General features: G+C 36.7%; 1 protein-coding gene across 1 annotated transcript; it reads right to left on the bottom strand.

Annotated features, from left to right (window-relative positions):
- Nucleotides 1–16,465: 16,465 nt before the first annotated feature.
- On the bottom strand, nt 16,466–17,333 carry LOC138893027 (uncharacterized). The gene is made up of 2 exons (XM_070176793.1): nt 17,218–17,333; nt 16,466–17,144 (listed from the first exon to the last, which is right to left on the bottom strand). The coding sequence occupies exons 1-2, from the start codon at nt 17,331–17,333 to the stop codon at nt 16,466–16,468; spliced, it is 795 nt and encodes a 264-aa protein (XP_070032894.1).
- Nucleotides 17,334–18,425: the final 1,092 nt, after the last annotated feature.

The raw sequence follows: 18,425 nt of genomic DNA, 5'->3' as shown, positions 1-18,425 counted from the left end.
GAGACTTATTTTAGTTAATTGATAAGTTGTCGATTGTTTGATTTGATATTAGAATGGTTGGTTGTTGATTTTGAGATAGGAAAATTTTTTGGATAGTCCAAAAATAGCGAAAACTCTGCCCGATTTGCTGTAAAATACCGATGAGGCTTACTTGGGAGCACTTGCTCCTAAACGTCGGTCATGATCCTAAATTGGGTAATGACAAAGTTAGTATCAGAGCTTAGGCTTTAAGTCCCGAGTCATGGAGCAATGTTTAGTAGAGTCTTGTTCATGGGTATGTAGGCGCCCATACTTATGATCTTGAGGCTACTGAACATCTAGGAATGTTTTCCCTTCTTTCATCCTTTGATCGTGCGTTGAGATAACTTTAGATTGACTTTGGAGTATTTCTTTTGCAGATGGCTAGGACACGCACACCCTCATCTGCTGGACGTGGTGCTGGACGTGGTACTACCCGGGGTGGCGGTCAAGTTGGGGTTCATCAAACTAGAAGACAGACTGCTCCTCAACCTGAAGTTGGGAACATGGGTCAATACCAAGGTGCTATGCCAGATTAAGTGCAAGGGTAGGGAGCTCAGGACGCTCCACCACCAGTGCCAATTGTTGTACCTATTGTTGCCTTACCTGCAGATGCAGTGGCAAAGTTATTAAATGTGTTAGAGGCATTGGTTCCTACTCAGGATGGATGTTCAGCTCCCCAGGCTACTTTACAGACACAAGAACCTGTACAGACTCAGACTTTCGGGAATAAGGAAGTATCCCTACAAGACTTCTTGAAATTTAAATCACCAAAATTCACAGGTTTTGATAATTCGACAGATCCTCAAAGTTTCTTGGATGGGACACTCAAGGCAATACGTGCTCTAGGATGTTCTAATGAGAGAGTCGTGGAGCTCGCATCACACAAACTAGAGGATATGGCTAACACGTGGTATGAAACTGTATTGCTAGGAAGGCCAGCAGGAGCAGCACCACTAACATGAGACAAATTCACTATATACTGTAGTAGCCCCACAAATGAAGACTTTATCCTACTTTGATACAGTCGACCTTGCTAGAAAGATTGAAACCAAAGGACGTGAGCATCGTGCAGCTAGTGATTTACATAAGAAGGCCAAGACAAGAGGGTCTTTCAGTGGCGGTTTTAGTAAAAATCGAAGAGCAGGAAATCAGGGACAACAACAACAGGGTTCTCAGACAGGGACACACTTGTCTTGTGTCCTCGTACTTTGCTTTGAGGTTTAGCAGACAACCTGAGTTATTGAATGATCCTTTTCTAGTTGCTACTCCTGTTAGAGAGTCTCTATTAGCTGAATACGTGTATCGTGCTAGTCATATTCGGGTTGAGGGTAGAGATACTCTAACTGATCTTATTGTACTTGATATGATTTACTTTGACATGCTGATGGGAATGGATTAGTTATCTTCTTACTATGCTATCGTCGATTGTCATACAAAGATAGTCAAGTTTGAGATACCAAATGAACCCAGTTTTGTTCTAAAAGGGGGTCAGGTTCCAGAGACTTGCAAAGTTGTATCTTTTATGAAGGATCAATGACTTCTAAAGAAAGGTTGCCTGGGACTCTTAGATATTGTAAATGACACAAGAAAGTAAACAATTAGTATAGACGATGTTCTAGTAGTGAGAAAATTTTCTGATGTATTTCTTGAGGATTTACCAGGATTTCCTCCAGTACGAGAAATAGATTTTGATATTAATTTGCCACCTGACACACAGCCCATATCAATACCACCATATCAGATGACATCAACGGAGTTGAAGGAGCTAAAACAACAACTATAAGATTTGTTAGATAAGGGTTTTATCAGACCGAGTATATCTCCATGGGATGCACCAGTACTGTTCGTAAAGAAGAAAAACGGATCCCTGAGAATGTGCATTGACTACAGGCAGTTGAACAAGATAACAATACACAATAAATATCCTTTGCCTCGTATAGATGACATGTTTGATAAGTTACAAGGAGCTGCCCACTTTTTAAAGATTGACCTCTGTTCTGGTTATCATCAGCTTAGAATCAAAGATGAAGATATTTTTAAGACTGCTTTTAGAACTCAATACGGGAACTATGAGTTCCTTGTGATGCCTTTCGGACTAACTAATGCTCCAGCTGTATTCATGGATTTAATGAATAGAGTGTTCAAGCCGTTTCTGAATAGATTTGTAATAGTATTTATTGATGATATCCTGATATATTCTCGTAGCCAAGGAGAACACGAGGATAATCTCAGGACTGTGTTGCATACATTGCGAGAACATCGGCTTTATGCTAAGTTCTCGAAGTGTGAATTTCGTCTAGACTCAGTATCATTTTTGGGGCATGTGGTATCCAAAGATGGAATTATGGTAGATCCTAAGAAGACTGAAGTTGTGCATAAATGGCCCAGACCTACTTCTCTTACAGAGATTTGTAGCTTTTTAGGCTTAGCAGGCTATTACAGACGTTTTGTGCAGGATTTCTCCAAAATAGCAGCACCACTGACTAAGCTAACATAGAAAAATGTAAAGTTTCAGTGGACGGAGGAATGTGAGCAGATCTTTCAAAAACACAAAACATGTTTGACAACTGCACAAATATTAGCCTTACCATCAAGTTCTGGAGGATTTACAGTATTTTGTGATGCCTCCAGGGTGGGATTATGATGTGTTCTCATGCAAAATGATCGTTTTATAGCTTATGCTTTAATACAATTGAAAAGGCACGAGCAAAACTATCCTACACATGATTTGGAGATGGCTGCAGTGGTATTTGCTCTAAAAATTTGGAGGCATTACTTATATGGCGAAACTTGTGAGATTTATACTGACCATAAAAGTCTGAAGTATATCTTTCAGCAGAGAGATCTGAATCTTCGACAACGCCGGTGGATGGAACTACTCAAAGACTATGACTGTTCTATTTTGTATTATCCTGGAAAAGCCAATGTGGTGGCAGATGCATTGAGCAGAAAATCTATGGGGAGTTTGGCACATATAGCTCCTGCAACGAGACTTTTGGCCAAAGATATTCAGATACTAGAAGATATAAGTATCAGATTTAGTGTAGGAAATTCAGAGGCATTGTTGGCTTGTGCTCAGGCTAAGTCTTCATTAGTTGAGCGCATTAAGGCCACCCAATATGAGGATGAGTGATTATGCAAATACAGAGATGAGGCCTTAGTTGGTAAAAGCAAGGATATGATTGTTGAAAGTGATGGTGTGCTTCGAGTGGGGGACAGGCTATGTGTAGCATACATAGATGAGTTGAGACATTCTATTCTTGAAGAAGCCCACAACTCTAAATACACCATACATCCTAGATCCACAAAAATGTACCAAGACCTGAAGCAATTCTATTGGTGGGAAGGTATGAATAAAGATATTGCTAACTTTGTTTCTAGTTATTTGACTTGTCAGCAAGTCAAGGCTGAGCATCAACGACCCGCAAGACTACTACAACAAATTGAGATTCTAGACTAGAAATGGGAAAGAATTACTATGGATTTTGTCACTGAGATACCATGAACCCTTAGAGGTTATGACTCTGTATGGGTGATTAAAGATCGGCTGACGAAATCAGCACACCTTTTGCCAGTGAAGACTACATATGGCAGAGTGAGGTATGCACAGATATTTATGAACGAAATTGTCCGACTTCACGGAGTTCTAAAATCCATCATCTCTGATAGAGGATCACAATTCACCTCACACTTTTGGAAATATTTTCAAGAAGCATTGGGTACATGAGTAGATCTTAGCACTGCATTTCATCCACAGACAGACGGACAGTCTGAACGTACTATACAGATCTTGGAGGATATGTTGAAAGCTTGCATTCTTGAGTTTGAAGGTAGTTAGGACGCTTATCTACCTTTAGCTAAATTTGCTTACAACAATAGCTTCTAGTCCAGTATTCAAATGGCACTGTACGAAGCATTGTATGGTAGAAGATGTCGTTCTCCTATCGGATAGTTTGAAGCTGGTGAGACTAACTTATTGGGACCCGACCTAGTACAAAAAGCTATGGACAAGGTCCAGTTGATCAGACAGAGATTGCTTGCAGCTCAAAGTAGACAAAAGTCTTATGTTGATAAGAGAAGAAGAGATTTAGTGTTCACAGGGGACAAAGTGTTCCTACGAGTCTCCCCTATGAAAGGTGTGATGCGGTTTGGGAAAAAAGGCAAGTTGAGCCCCGGGTTTATAGGACCGTATGAGATACGAGACCGAGTGGGAGCTGTGGCTTATCATTTGACACTTCCTCCTGACTTGTCATTTATTCATCCAGTATTCCATGTCTTAATGCTAAGAAAATGTATATCAGACTCATCTCAGGTGATTGGAGCACCGACTATACCGCTCGATGAGAAGTTGTCTTACGAGGAGGGGTCGATGGCTATTGTTGATAGACAAGTAAGAAAACTACGGTCAAAAGAAATACTATTTGTGAAAGTCTTATGGAGAAATTATTCTATTAAAGAAGCTACCTGGGAAATAGAAGATACACCGAATTTCATAAGGTGGGGAGAATGTAATACTCCTCATTACAAAAAAAAAGTAATTAAGTAATTTAAAAAAAAAAATAATAATAACTAATAAACAAAAAAATGGGGGGGGGGGGGAGCAAATTAATAAAACAAAATAAATCAAAAAACAAAAAGGGATAAGTAAAGCAAAAGGGTCGAAGCCCATCTGCCAAAAGAAAAGAAAGGGGGAAAGGGGGGCTGGCTGCTACATCGAAGCAGAAGCTTCAGGAATGCCGAAAAAAAAATTCAAAAAGAGAAGAAGAAGAAGAAGAAAAAGAAGAAAAAGGCTGGAACCAAAGCTTGAGAAATTTTAAATATGCACTGGTTCTTACGGGTAATACTCGTATTTCTCATCTAGATTCTTTTCTTGTGGTAATTCTTTTTATCTCAGTTCATATATTTGAAGGGTTTCACAAGGTATAAGAAATTTAATACCAATAAGAGTTATTCCGGGCAAATTATGCAATTGAAAGTTGGTCAATATTACTGTAGGATAAATTCACTTGAAAAAAGAAGGGTATTGATGTATTTGTACTTAAACTAGTTTCATTATACATCTTTGATAGGTGTAAATTATGTTAGGTTGCAAGGATTAAGTTTTGGTGTTTAACTATATTGCAATGACAATATCGAATTTGGGTTTGAATGTGGTAAGTCAAGTATTGAGTACAAAAGATAAGTACCAATTAAGAAGGAATATTATGGACAGTAAGGTAATTTCAGTTTCAATTTATGCACACGATTAAGGAAATTGAGCAGTACATGGAATAAACCATATAAATATGTTTTTATTTAAAATGTTTTGGACTAATTTAAATTACTCATAGCATGGGTAAATATAATTCGGCGAATTGATGATAGAATATAAAACTCGGAGGATTGGGTATTCTAAATTAGTGATGGATTTAGCCTAAATGAGGCAATTAACGTGAGATCGATATTATATAATTATAGATTATTTGGAGGAAGTTGTACGAATTGCTCAAGGTGAAGCATTTGGTATTTCGGCACGAGTATTGTGAGTAGTAATCTTACCGCAATTTGTGTTTTCATAGCTTGCATGATTTACACTTGATTTTTAATATGAATATGTTACCGATTATTTTGAGTTGCATGTGGGACAAGTCTTTTACTCGATATAATACCGAAATAATTATTTGAGATAATTACCATTGTTTTAAATATTCTTGTTGTCACTAGATATGTTTTACCGTTACTTAAAATTTACTGTTATCGAAATGAAATTACATGATTTGATAAGAACCGAAATGCCCTATATTGTTTTAAAATATTTTCCTATGAGTATATACGGATACAAAGACAAGTATAAATGGGAGTAGACTTTGAAGGATCCCATAGCTAACGGCGGGTTCGTTAGACCTGGTGCACCTTATAATTACCGATTATCGTTACAGCCCTCGCTAGTGGGAAAGTAGAACTAGCATATCGTTACCGATTTTCCTCAAGTAAGGACTACCGTTATATTTGACTTCTTGCGAAGAAGTCCGCAGTTATACCGATTACGTGATCCGTTCATTGAAACCCCCCAAATATGAATATTGATATTATACAGTGGTTACCGAACTTATTACTGAATTGTTAATTGTATTATACTACAAGAAAAGCATGATGAGACTGAAAATTATTTATTGTTTCTGAAAAGGGCATTTTTATGTTATTTTCTGTTTGAGATACTAGCATGTTTTCTGAATTGTTCCCAATAAAAACGGTTGTGATTAAGTGTTATTACTCACTGAGCTAGTGACTCATTCCCCGTTAATTATTTTTACAGAGACATCAGTTGACGCGGGCGAGAATTTAGTTAATTTGAGCGCACATGTTGATAGTTATTGGTGAGCCTCGCACTTGTTCGCATGAGCGGAGACTTTATTTATTGTTATGGTCTTTCTTTGAACTCTTAGAGTCGCTCCATAGTCAATATTTTGTGTCATGAGTATTCTTTCGTTATTATAGTATTATGTTGAGTATCGTTCTTTATTATCAAAGTTAGAGATAAATTAGTATTTCTGGTTGTTAATGGGTTAATTACTAATGGTGGAGACTTGTTTTGGTTAATTGATAAGTTGTCGATTGTTTGGTTTGATATTAGGATGGTTGGTTGTTGATTTTGAGACAGGAAATTTTTTTGGATAGACCAAAAATAGAGGAAACTCTGCCCGATTTTCTGTACAATACCGATGAGGCTTACTTGGGAGCACTTGCTCCTTAGCGCCGGTTACGATCCTAAATTGGGTCGTGACATTGAGTCTATTCATCACACGTTCATGAACGGAGATATTTCCGTTATATTATGGAAGATGTTTGGTAGCCCTATGGTGTTAGATGCGATAATATTACAATCAAAGTTATGCTGGTTAGGTGGGTGGAGGACTAGTCCCAAAAATAGCATTCATAAGATGCTCTTACAAATCACACTAATGGTTATTTGTTGGGAAATATGGAAAGCTAGATGTACAGTAAGGTATGGCGATACCAGGTGTTCAATAAGGAGAATTATGTATCAAGTCCTCACTCATCGTAGATGGAGTTTATCCAAAACAAAAGTGAACAGGAACTGGTCAACTGATTCGTTTTCCATTTTGATCAAATAATGCAACTTTCTTAAAGCATCATGGTGACATGGGAGAAGCCTATCTCTTCGCGGATCAAGCTGAACACAGATGGAAGCAAAACAAAAGAGGGGTAATTGGCAGGAGCTGAAGGGATTTGCAGGGATGACAATGGTACTTTAATCATGGCCTTTTCTTCTCCTCTTGGAACTTGCAGCAGCAATGTCGCAGAAGCCAAAACAGTTCTAATTGGCCTGACATGGTGTATCGAAAATGATTTTTCTAACATTATTATTGAAGGAAACTCTTTACTGATCATCAACATGCTAAAAGGTAGCATTAAATCACCATGGCATATGTCGGAAATTATTTTGAAGACTCAGGAACTTGCTAGGATGGCTAACTGTATATTCCAACATTGTTTTAGAGAAGCCAATCAAGTAGCTGATGCATTAGCCAAGTGGAGCATAGAAAATTTGGACAAAATTTTCCACTCTAGTATTGATCTACCACAAAGATCTAGGGGATTGTACAGACTTGATATGAACCAAATGCCTTCCTTCAGACATAAGCACAAAAATTTCAGTTTTTTGTGATACTCTATGCTTGAAAGTTAATATTTGTTGTAGTTAGCAGGACTGTCCTGTAACTTATAACTCTTTTTGGTGTAAGGTAGATTTAAGGTATAAGGGCTTGGAGGAGTGGATGTTGACCTCCCCCCAACTCATTTTGTGTAATATTTTCTTTGGTTGAATGAAACCCAGAGACACTGGGAAGAATTGATATATATATAAAATAAAATAAAATAAAACCATTGGCGAGCATACCATTATATTTGTAAGTGTGTATTATGACAGAGACATATATCAATTTAAGGAGAAATTACTAACTTATATTATGAAAACATAATAATATTCATTTCTTACTCATATTGTAATGATATATTAATAATAAGGGATAATACATAAAACTCCCGAGCTATTGATTTGGCTTACAACTTGCAGACCTAAATCATGTTGTGTTCCAACAACATATGAATTTGAGCAGAGTGGTCGAATGTTGCTTCCAAGATTGCGCCAATGAAATTTTATCTCCTTCATAGACAATGATAAATTATATTCAACACGAATTGTCAAACATGAAAGGAAATTGATCACTTAGTCATGTCCATACCTTTTGATTTAGTTGTGGTAGTTGTAAATGAAAAGGACAAATTTTCATACAGATTTTTAGCAAAAGTTATTATGTAAGGCAACCTATTGGTTAGAGTGAACGTACTTCAATACAATCTCAGCTTCCATTAGCCTTGAACCTGTTAGTCCCGTCAATATTAATGTATTTGTAAATAATAATTCTGCAAAATATAAGTTAACGTAATGAAACAGTAATTAATTCGAGCCCACTGAATTCACAGTGTTTCCTTAAGGAATTTAATCCCCTCCTAGTACCCAAGTTAATGGATTATTTCCTCCCAAGATAGAACGAATCACACATTGGTGTAGCGGTACTTCAAACTCCAGTGTTTCAGCGAACACAAAGTTCGGTAGCAAATCACACTTACAGTTATTTTGTTTGAAGTTAAAACAATGCAGAACAAAGGAGTAAAAACTCAGAAAATCGTATGAAATGCAAAGAGGAAGGAGTGCAATGTATAGCCAAATCTGTTGAGCGATTTTCAGTTTGTTGTTCTTGTGTGTTGTGTGTTGTGTGTCTTTCATCAACAGCTGCTACACATATATATAGCAGCCAGTTTTGAAGAAGACCAATCGTCCACCCTCCATGGTGGAGCAAGCATTAGCTTGTTTGTGGAGCAAGCACAATCATGGTGGGAAGAGCATTAGGCGGCTGCCTTATGGTCAATACACAGATTGAAAAATATCCGTTACAAATGCGGATAATCGTACGTTAATATTTACTATTAACAAATATATTTGGTCCAAAAAATTAATCAATCAATCGATCATTTGACCAAATCCAAATCCAAATCCAAATCCGAAGCCAAATCCGAAGCCGAAGCCGAAGCCGTAGCCGAAGCCGAAGCCGAAGCCGAGCCGAGCCGAGCGAGCGATGACGACGACAGCGCGAGGCTTGCTTTCTTCTTAACTCTTTAAGAGCTACAAGAAGAGCAAATATATATATACCCACCAAAAATCTCTTTCTCTTCCAATATGGGACAATGTCTCATTGTCAAGAGGGGGAAACTTAAAGTTTTACTCAAAAATTTCATTTTCCCTCCATTTTCCATTCACCCTCATTTTAAGACTATTTCATCTTAAAAATAAAAACCTCAACAATCCCCCACATGAATGGGGAATGGCTATATCACGGAAGTATGCATGGAAAAACTGTGTGATTTACAAGCAAGGATTAATCGCATCTGGATAAGTAGGTTTCCCTTTGAACTTTCCGTAGTAAACTTATGTCAGATATACTCGGTCAATCGGTAGATTTGATATCTTTGAACCGTCGATCTTTGGTGTATACCTAGACAACTATAAGTCACACAATCAACCCTTAACCGTCTTTGGTTCTCATTGTTGTGTTCGTTTCAGCCATGAACACCGCCTGGTTTCATAAGTGTGTAGAGAACTGGCCTTACAAAGTTCTCCTTGAAGCGGCTAACACTTCACACTTACATAGGTGATTCCTAAACGTGGATACACTATTTGATATACCCCGTATCAAATTTAGAAATCATTAAAAAGCCTTAATGCTTTATCCTTGGTACTGAACATTGTCTCATCACGAGAACGGACTAAAATTTTATTTGATAATGTTGAACCGTCATTAATGACTTTGTTTGATCTCCTTGAACCTAGATCTTGGGATCTCCAGTCTTCTAGATAGAGTTACCGCCACAATGACTTGTTCTCGGCCATAGCCCCATTCCCCTTGATGATTTCTCAACTACCTCTCTAGTTAGGCCTTTTGTAAGTGGATCCGACACATTATCACTTGACTTTACATAGTCAATCGTGATAATTCCTCTAGAGAGTAATTGCCTAACGGTTTTATGTCTTCGTCGTATATGACGAGATTTACCGTTATACATAACGCTCCCAGCCCTTCCAATTGCCGCTTGACTATCACAATGTATGCATATTGGTGCCAACGGTTTGGGCCAAAATGGAATGTCTTCCAAGAAATTCCGGAGCCATTCAGCTTCTTCACCGGCTTTATCTAAGGCTATGAATTCAGCCTCCATTGTAGAGCGGGCAATACATGTTTGTTTGGACGACTTCCAAGATACTGCTCCTCCACCAATAGTGAATACATATCCACTTGTGGACTTAGAATCTGTTGAACCGGTGATCCAATTTGCATCACAGTATCCCTCAATCACTGCAGGGAAATTACTATAGTGCAATTCAAAGTTTTGGATATGTTCTAAATATCCCAAAACTCGTTTCATTGCCATCCAATGAGATTGGCCTGGATTGCTCGTATATCGACTCAGTTTACTTATAGCACAAGCTATATCTGGTCGTGTACAATTCATGATATACATTAAGCATCCCAACACACGAGCATAATCCAATTGTGATATGCTTTGGCCTTTGTTCTTTGCTAATGCAAGATTCACGTCAATTGGAGTCTTTGCAACTTTAAAGCCCAAGTGCTTGAATTTTTCAAGTACTGTCTTAATATAATGAGATTGTGACAATGCCAGACCTTGAGGAGTCTTATGGATCTTAATTCCCAGAATTAAATCAGCAACTCCCAAGTCTTTCATATCAAACTTGCTATTGAGCATACGCTTAGTAGCATTTATGTTGGCAATGTTATTACTCATTATCAGCATATCATCCACATATAGGCAAACAATGACTATGTGATTTGGAACATTTTTAATGTACACACATTTATCACATTCATTTATCTTAAAACCATTTGACAACATTGTTTGGTCAAATTTTGCATGCCATTATTTGGGTGCTTGTTTTAGTCCGTAAAGAGACTTAACAAGTCTACATACCTTCTTTTCTTTACCTGGAACTACAAACCCTTCAGGTTATTCCATGTAAATTTCTTACTCCAACTCTCCATTTAAGAAGGCCGTCTTAACATCCATTTGATGAATTTCAAGACCATACACTGTAGCTAATGCTACTAACATCCGTATGGACGTAATTCTTGTAACTGGAGAGTATGTATCAAAGTAGTCTAGACCTTCTCGTTGTCTATACCCTTTGACTACGAGCCTTGCCTTGAATTTATCAATAGTGCCATCATCTTTGATTTTTCTCTTAAAAATCCATTTAGAACCCAAAGGTTTATTTCCAGGAGGAAGATCAACCAATTCCCATGTATGGTTGTTCAATATGGATTCTATTTCACTATTGACTGCCTCTTTCCAAAACAATGATTCCGAAGAAGTCATAGCTTCTTTAAATGTTTGAGGCTCATTCTCCAATAAGAAAGTCACAAAATCTGGTCCAAATGAAGTAGACGTTCTTTGACGTTTACTACGTCTTGGATTCTCCTGATTACATGTACTTTCTTTTGTTTCTTCCCGAGGTCGTTTAGATCCTTCACCAAACGACTCACATTCCTTTTTATACGGATATATATTTTCAAAAAACTCAGCATTATCTGATTCTATAACCGTATTATTATGAATGTCGGGATTTTCTGATTTATGAACCAGAAATCGATATGCTTTACTATTTGTCGCATATCCTATGAAAACACAATCAACGGTTTTCGGTCCTATCTTTACCCTTTTGGGTTTAGGAACTTGCACTTTTGCCAAACACCCCCACACTTTAAAATAATTCAAGTTGGGCTTCCTTCCTTTCCATTTTTCATATGGAATGGATTGTGTTTTGCTATGGGGCACTCGATTTAATATTCGATTAGCCGTAAGAATGGCTTCCCCCCACAAGTTCTGTGGCAAACCAGAACTTATCAACAACGCATTCATCATCTCCTTTAATGTGCGATTCTTTCTTTCCGCAATCCCATTAGATTGGGGCGTGTAAGGGGCTGTTGTTTGATGAATAATTCCATATTCTAAACATATTTCTTCAAAAGGAGATTCATATTCACCATCCCTATCACTTCTTATCATTTTTACTTTCTTGTTAAGTTGCGTTTCAACTTCATTTTTGTATTACCTGAATGCATCTATTGCTTCATCTTTACTATTCAGTAAGTAAACATAGCAATATCGAGTACCATCGTCAATAAAAGTTATGAAATACTTCTTTCCACCGCGAGATAGTATTGACTTCATGTCACAAATATCTGTGTGAATTAAGTCTAAAGGATTTGAATTCCTTTCAACTGACTTATAAGGATGTTTAACATACTTAGATTCTACACATGTTTGACATTTTGATTTTTCGCATTCAAACTTGGGCAGTACTTCCAAGTTAATCATTTTCCGCAAGGTTTTATAATTGACATGACCCAAACGTATATGCCATAAATCATTTGACTCAAGTAAGTAAGAAGAAGCTGAAATATTATTATTGTTTTCCACAACTATTACATTCAGATTGAAAAGGCCCTCGGTGAGGTAACCTTTTCCTACAAATATTTCATTCTTACTAATGACAACCTTGTTGGACACAAAAATGCACTTAAAACCGTGCTTAACAAGAAGTCCAGTAGAGACTAAATTCTTTCTCATTTCGGGAACATGAAGGACATTGTTCAAAGTCATGACCTTGCCAGAAGTCATTTTCAGAAATATCTTCCCATATCCTTCAACTTTTGCTGTTGAAGCATTTCCCATACAAACTGTCTCTCCGGGTCCAGCAGGAGCATAAGTAGCAAAAGCTTCTCTAAATTGCACAAACATAGCGAGTGGCTCCTGAATCAAACCACCACAGTTTAGGATTTCCTACCAAGTTACATTCAGAAAGCATGACACACAAGTTATCAACATCATCATGGCTTACTACCATGTTTGCTTGACCCCTTTTCTTATCTTTTTTCGGAGCACGACACTCCGTAGATTTGTGTTCGGTTTTCCCACAGTTGTAGCAGTTTTCACTGAACCGCTTCTTGCTTGGGTTGTATTTCGGACCAGAAGCCTTCTTCCTCTTTTTGTTAGCTTCAACAATATTTGCTCCCATTATTGTTGAATTTCCACGGCTTCTCCTTTCAACAGCTTTATTGTCCTCTTCGATTCTCAACCGAACAATGAGATCTTCAAGGGACATTTCCTTTCGTTTGTGTTTCAAATAATTTTTGAAGTCCTTCCACAACGGAGGCAACTTCTCAATCATTGCTGCTACTTGGAATGCTTCGTTGATGACAAGACCTTCAGCAAGTAGATCATGAATAATCACTTGTAATTCCTGGACTTGGGTAATAACAAACTTGCTATCTACCATTTTGTAGTCCAAAAATTTTGCGGCAACGAATTTCTTCATCCCGGCATCTTCAGTTTTATATTTCTTTTCAAGCACATTCCACAATTCTTTTGACGTTTTCACGCTACTGTATATATTATACAGATTATCATCCAGTCCGCTAAGAATATAATTCTTACATAAAAAATCAGAATGCTTCCACGCTTCAATCACGAGAAAGCGTTCATTCTCTGGAGTTTTATCTGGCAGATCAGGAACATCTTCCTTGATGAACTTCTGTAGACATAACGTAGTTAAGTAGAAGAACATCTTCTACTGCCAACGCTTGAAATCAATCCCGGAAAACTTTCCGGGTTTTTCTGTCGGTGTTCGGCTTGTCGAAGCGTTGGCAGTCACCATCGGAACAACTTGGTTTTCGCTTTCAGTCGTTATTTTTTCTGTAAAAGAATGACACAAACAAACGTTTAATAAACGTTTTCAAACTGGAGTAAAAATCACGTAAATTTTAATCTTCCAACAAAACGCCACGAAGGCTTTACTCTCCAAAATGGGAGTACACAAAACCACAAAGGTTTTAGTTTGCAGAATAATAAGAATAACACAAATACAGAAATAACTATTAAATTCTTTAAGATTGTTAGTCCCGCCAATATTGCTGTATTTGTAAATAATAATTCTGTAAAATATAAGTTAACGTAATGAAACAGTAATTAATTCGAGCACACTGAATTCACAGTGTTTCCTTAAGGAATTTAATTCCCTCCTAGTACCCAAGGTAATGGATTATTTCCTCCCAGGATAGAACGAATCACACACTGGTGTAGCGGTACTTCAAACCCCAGTGTTTCAGGGAACACAAAGTTCGGTAGCAAATCACATTTACAGTTGCTTTGTTTGAAGTTAAAACAATGCAGAACAAAGGAGTAGAAACTCAGAAAATCGTATGGAAATACTGAGAGGAAGGAGTGCAATGTATAGCCAAATCTGTTGAGCGATTTTCAGTTTGTTGTTCTTGTGTGTTGTGTGTTGTGTTGTGTGTCTTTCTTCAACAGCTGCTGCACATATATATAGCAGCCAGTGTTGAAGAAGACCAATCGTCCACCCTCCATGGTGGAGCAAGCATTAGTTTGTTTGTGGAGCAAGCACAATCATGGTGGGAAGAGCATTAGGCGGCTGCCTTGTGGTCAATACACGGATTGAAAAATATCCGTTATAAATGCGGATAATCTTACGTTAATATTTACTATTAACAAATAAATTTGGTCCAAAAAATTAATATCCGAAACCGAAGCCGAAGCCGTAGCCGAGCCGAGCGAACGACGACGACGACGGCGCGAGGCTTGCTTTCTTCTTAACTCTTTAAGAGCTATAAGAAGAGCAATTATATATATATACCCACCAAAAATCTCTTCCTCTTCCAATATGGGACAATGTCTCATTGTCAAGAGGGGGAAACTTAAAATTTTACTCAAAAATTTTATTTTTCCTCCATTTCCCATTCACCCTCATTTTAAGATTATTTCATCTTAAAAACAAAAACCTCAACAGAATCAACCACGGGAGACGAGCTAATTGGGATTCCTTTTGGATCTATTAGCTTGAGCAAACGTAAATTTGGAGTAACAATGATAGATAGCGTCATGCAAGTCAACCATGTTAATTACTTAAGTTCAAATTCTCCCATTCAGGATGCAAAAGTGTAATTTTATTCAATCTTTTGAATAAACGACAAAACTGGAATTTAAGACACGGGAAGGAGTTGTAACTTAGTGCAAGCATGCAAATAAAGTTTCAGTGTTGATGATGATGAACAAAACAAGTGAAACTACCCCAATTTTTGACATTTTTGAGTTCATTCAAATAAGGCACTGAGATGGTCAGATGGAACTCTGAAGTAGCATCTTCAGAAGCTAGATTGGACAATTACTTCATCACTATATTTTAGATTGATCGAATGTGCTTATTATGGTTCACATGCAATATTGTAGGCATCACTTTCCATTGTCTAGTCAAGTCCAGGTGAAATTAACAAACCCAATCAAAACGAGACCACATGAAATTAAGATAAGAGAAATTGAAATTGTTGAAATTGACATAAACCACGAACCACTAAGCAAGTCTACAACGAGAGAAAAAGAAAATAGCTGAAAATAAACCATGTTAAACTTTTTTTGTGATCTCAAGGTTAAGGAGATTAACTAGCAAATGAAAAAAAAAGGAAATCCAACCCAAACTACAATGAGCACTCCAATCTAATGAGCTCTCCATCTAGGAATGCATCTGCAAAAACAATACAATTAACTATTAGGAAAGAGGGATGCCAACGTACTAAGGAAAATAAAAGTGTGCATGCATCATCATATAATTTATAGATTTTACATAATAAACAGTTACCTTGAAATAGATGATTTTTTATTGTTCTCTTTTGTTTGAATTTGCTCGAAACGAATTGTATGGATCTCTTTAATGATACTAGAGTTTACTCTTAATATCTTCCTATCAAGAATCACCCAACAGTCGTCAACCTTTCTCTTGTACCTATCCGAGAATTTATGAGATATTCTTTCCAAGTACATTTAATCTTTCTCCTCTGTAGCATCTTCTTCAACAACAAATGTTGATGTAGAAACTTTCTGAATCGTTCGTCACACTGTACCGTCAATCTCTTGGGCCGACAAGTCGAGAAGATGGCATCAAAGTAAGTTGAATATGACAACATTGTTGTATAGTCATTATTAAATAATGTTAAATTCTCAACTTCAGGTATGGGATGATGATCAAGTCCACTTGCTCTCAAGCTGTCAGTGCAGCAGTTACCGAAGTCTGTATTATCCAATGTCAAGTCTACAGCCTGAGTCAACTCAACTAGATGCTTCCTCAAGTTAATGAACCGTGAAGCATCCGAAAGAGAACGATAATCTATGGAAATCCTACATTGACTTGAAACACGGTCAAAGGATATAGAAGGTATTATATAATGAATATGGCATACTAAGGAGAGTAACTTTGGCACATCAAGATTGGCTTGCACTAAGTTCTTGCACCTAACTATGCTACAGAACTCGAGGGTGTTGAACTTGAGATTTTTAAGTTTTTCAAGTAGTCACAGAAGCGTAAGATCAATTCCTTGATGAAAGGTAGTTTTCGTATAAGATTGAAAATAACTGTATCATCAAAGGTGACCATCCGAAATTCTACGCTTCTAAGATTCTGGCAAGTACCAATATCCAACGAATGGCGCAGAACTATCTCAACAGTAGATGAAAATTCGAAAGATAATAATTTTGGTGTATCAGCAATATGAATTTCCTCCACTTCGCAGTATATTATTTCAAGAGACAAAAGGTTAGGAAGATCTGATATACGAATGCAACTAAACCCAACACAACATTCAAAAGATATTGTCATGATCTTAGGGCAACAAGAAATTAGGCTATGAAGTGCTGATTCAGAGACAGTAACAACATAGTGCAAATAGTTAGATCGATCTTTTAGGTCATGGAACTTAACTGCTTCTTGTTTCAATAATATTTTGCAGTGATTTAGGTCCAAATGCTGCAATGATTCCATGGCAAATACGGCATCAGACAAACTATATCTTTCTGAATAATTTCCTCTGAATATACTGTTCAGCAGAAGTGCAAAATGTGAAACCCTTTTCTGTGTTACGATATCAACCCATTTATCCAGGCGATCATTAACGTCACTTTGATAAGAGATGTAAAGCCTAAAAGTTGAAATATGTAGATTTTCACGGAGATATCTTTCCAAAGTAGTGTCTATAAACTTCAAGAATTTACCATAAAACTGATTTAACCTCAAGCGTTCTCCATAAAAGCTTCCAAAACTCCATCTTTGAAATTTCTAATATATATGAAAATTCAGATGAGGGTTCATAGAACATGCTATAAGCCATGTCTTTGACAACACGCTTGTCCAAATCGTAGTTTTAATGGAGAGATGAGAGAGTATTTCGTGAAGGATTTCCGGTGATAAATCTGAAATTATATCCATGCTCAAGGATGCACTTAGTATTCAGAGAAGAAAATAAGGTAGTAACGTACTGCTGCTAGGTAGGGTTTCTTTTGATTGCAAACGGATTGAGTACACCTCTTGGATTACAGTTTTTTATTAGAATAAAATTAAAAGAAAAGAAAAGAATCAAAAGAATGTTTAGAGTCTGGTTAATATTTTTATTTCCTTCCTTTATTGCCAAACTAGTGAATTAGTCCCCGCTTTGCGCCATTATAAAAAAATAATATGGTAAATAGTTAATGGAAAGTTAATTTTTCTAATCAATTAAGTGTATTATTACATGAGCTGAGGAAGATTTTTTTTTTTTTTTCTCTTGACATAATTTGATCAATAATTAAATAAATAAATCTAAAAGAGAAAGCTACAATTTATAACCTCATGGTCCAGAGCTAGCTCTAGCAGCAAAGTTTGCCTAAGTGATATTATTAATTAATCTGAATTAAAGACCCATGCTTTATCCCTTGTATTCACAAGATAAAGTTACATGTTCTATAAAGTGAAAGCAAATAGTGAAATTTCTTTCTTGTAAAGACCATTGAAGTTATATTTAACATTTGATCCTCCACTTAATTTCATAGGAAAACAAAATTCTATGGCCTATACTAATGTTGGCGATTAGCTATAAAACGGCAGCTATTTTTCTATATATTTTCAAGCTTTAATACCTCGATTACAAGTATGGCATCATCACAATCATTAGAATTTGAAAGATCAAGCAATTCAACATTACCAAAAGCTATATTGTAATTAAACACGATCTTGTCTGCCTATCTTAGATAACGAACATAAAAAATATTGGAATGAATCTTAAAAACAAAGTAATCTCATCTTAATTATTGCGCCAACTTAAAAAATTGATACAATATCTGAAAATATAACACATTAATAGATTGAAGGAGAAAATGAGTTTAAGAAGGCCAAAATGGAGAAAATGAATATATTGGGATGTCCTAATATGATCACATCTTCAGTT

This window comes from Nicotiana tomentosiformis, chromosome 5 (assembly GCF_000390325.3).
Source record: "Nicotiana tomentosiformis chromosome 5, ASM39032v3, whole genome shotgun sequence".
In the NCBI taxonomy this organism is placed as follows: Eukaryota; Viridiplantae; Streptophyta; class Magnoliopsida; order Solanales; family Solanaceae; genus Nicotiana; species Nicotiana tomentosiformis.
Note: the sequence above shows the minus strand (reverse complement) of the source record. Positions and strands in the feature narration are given on the sequence as shown.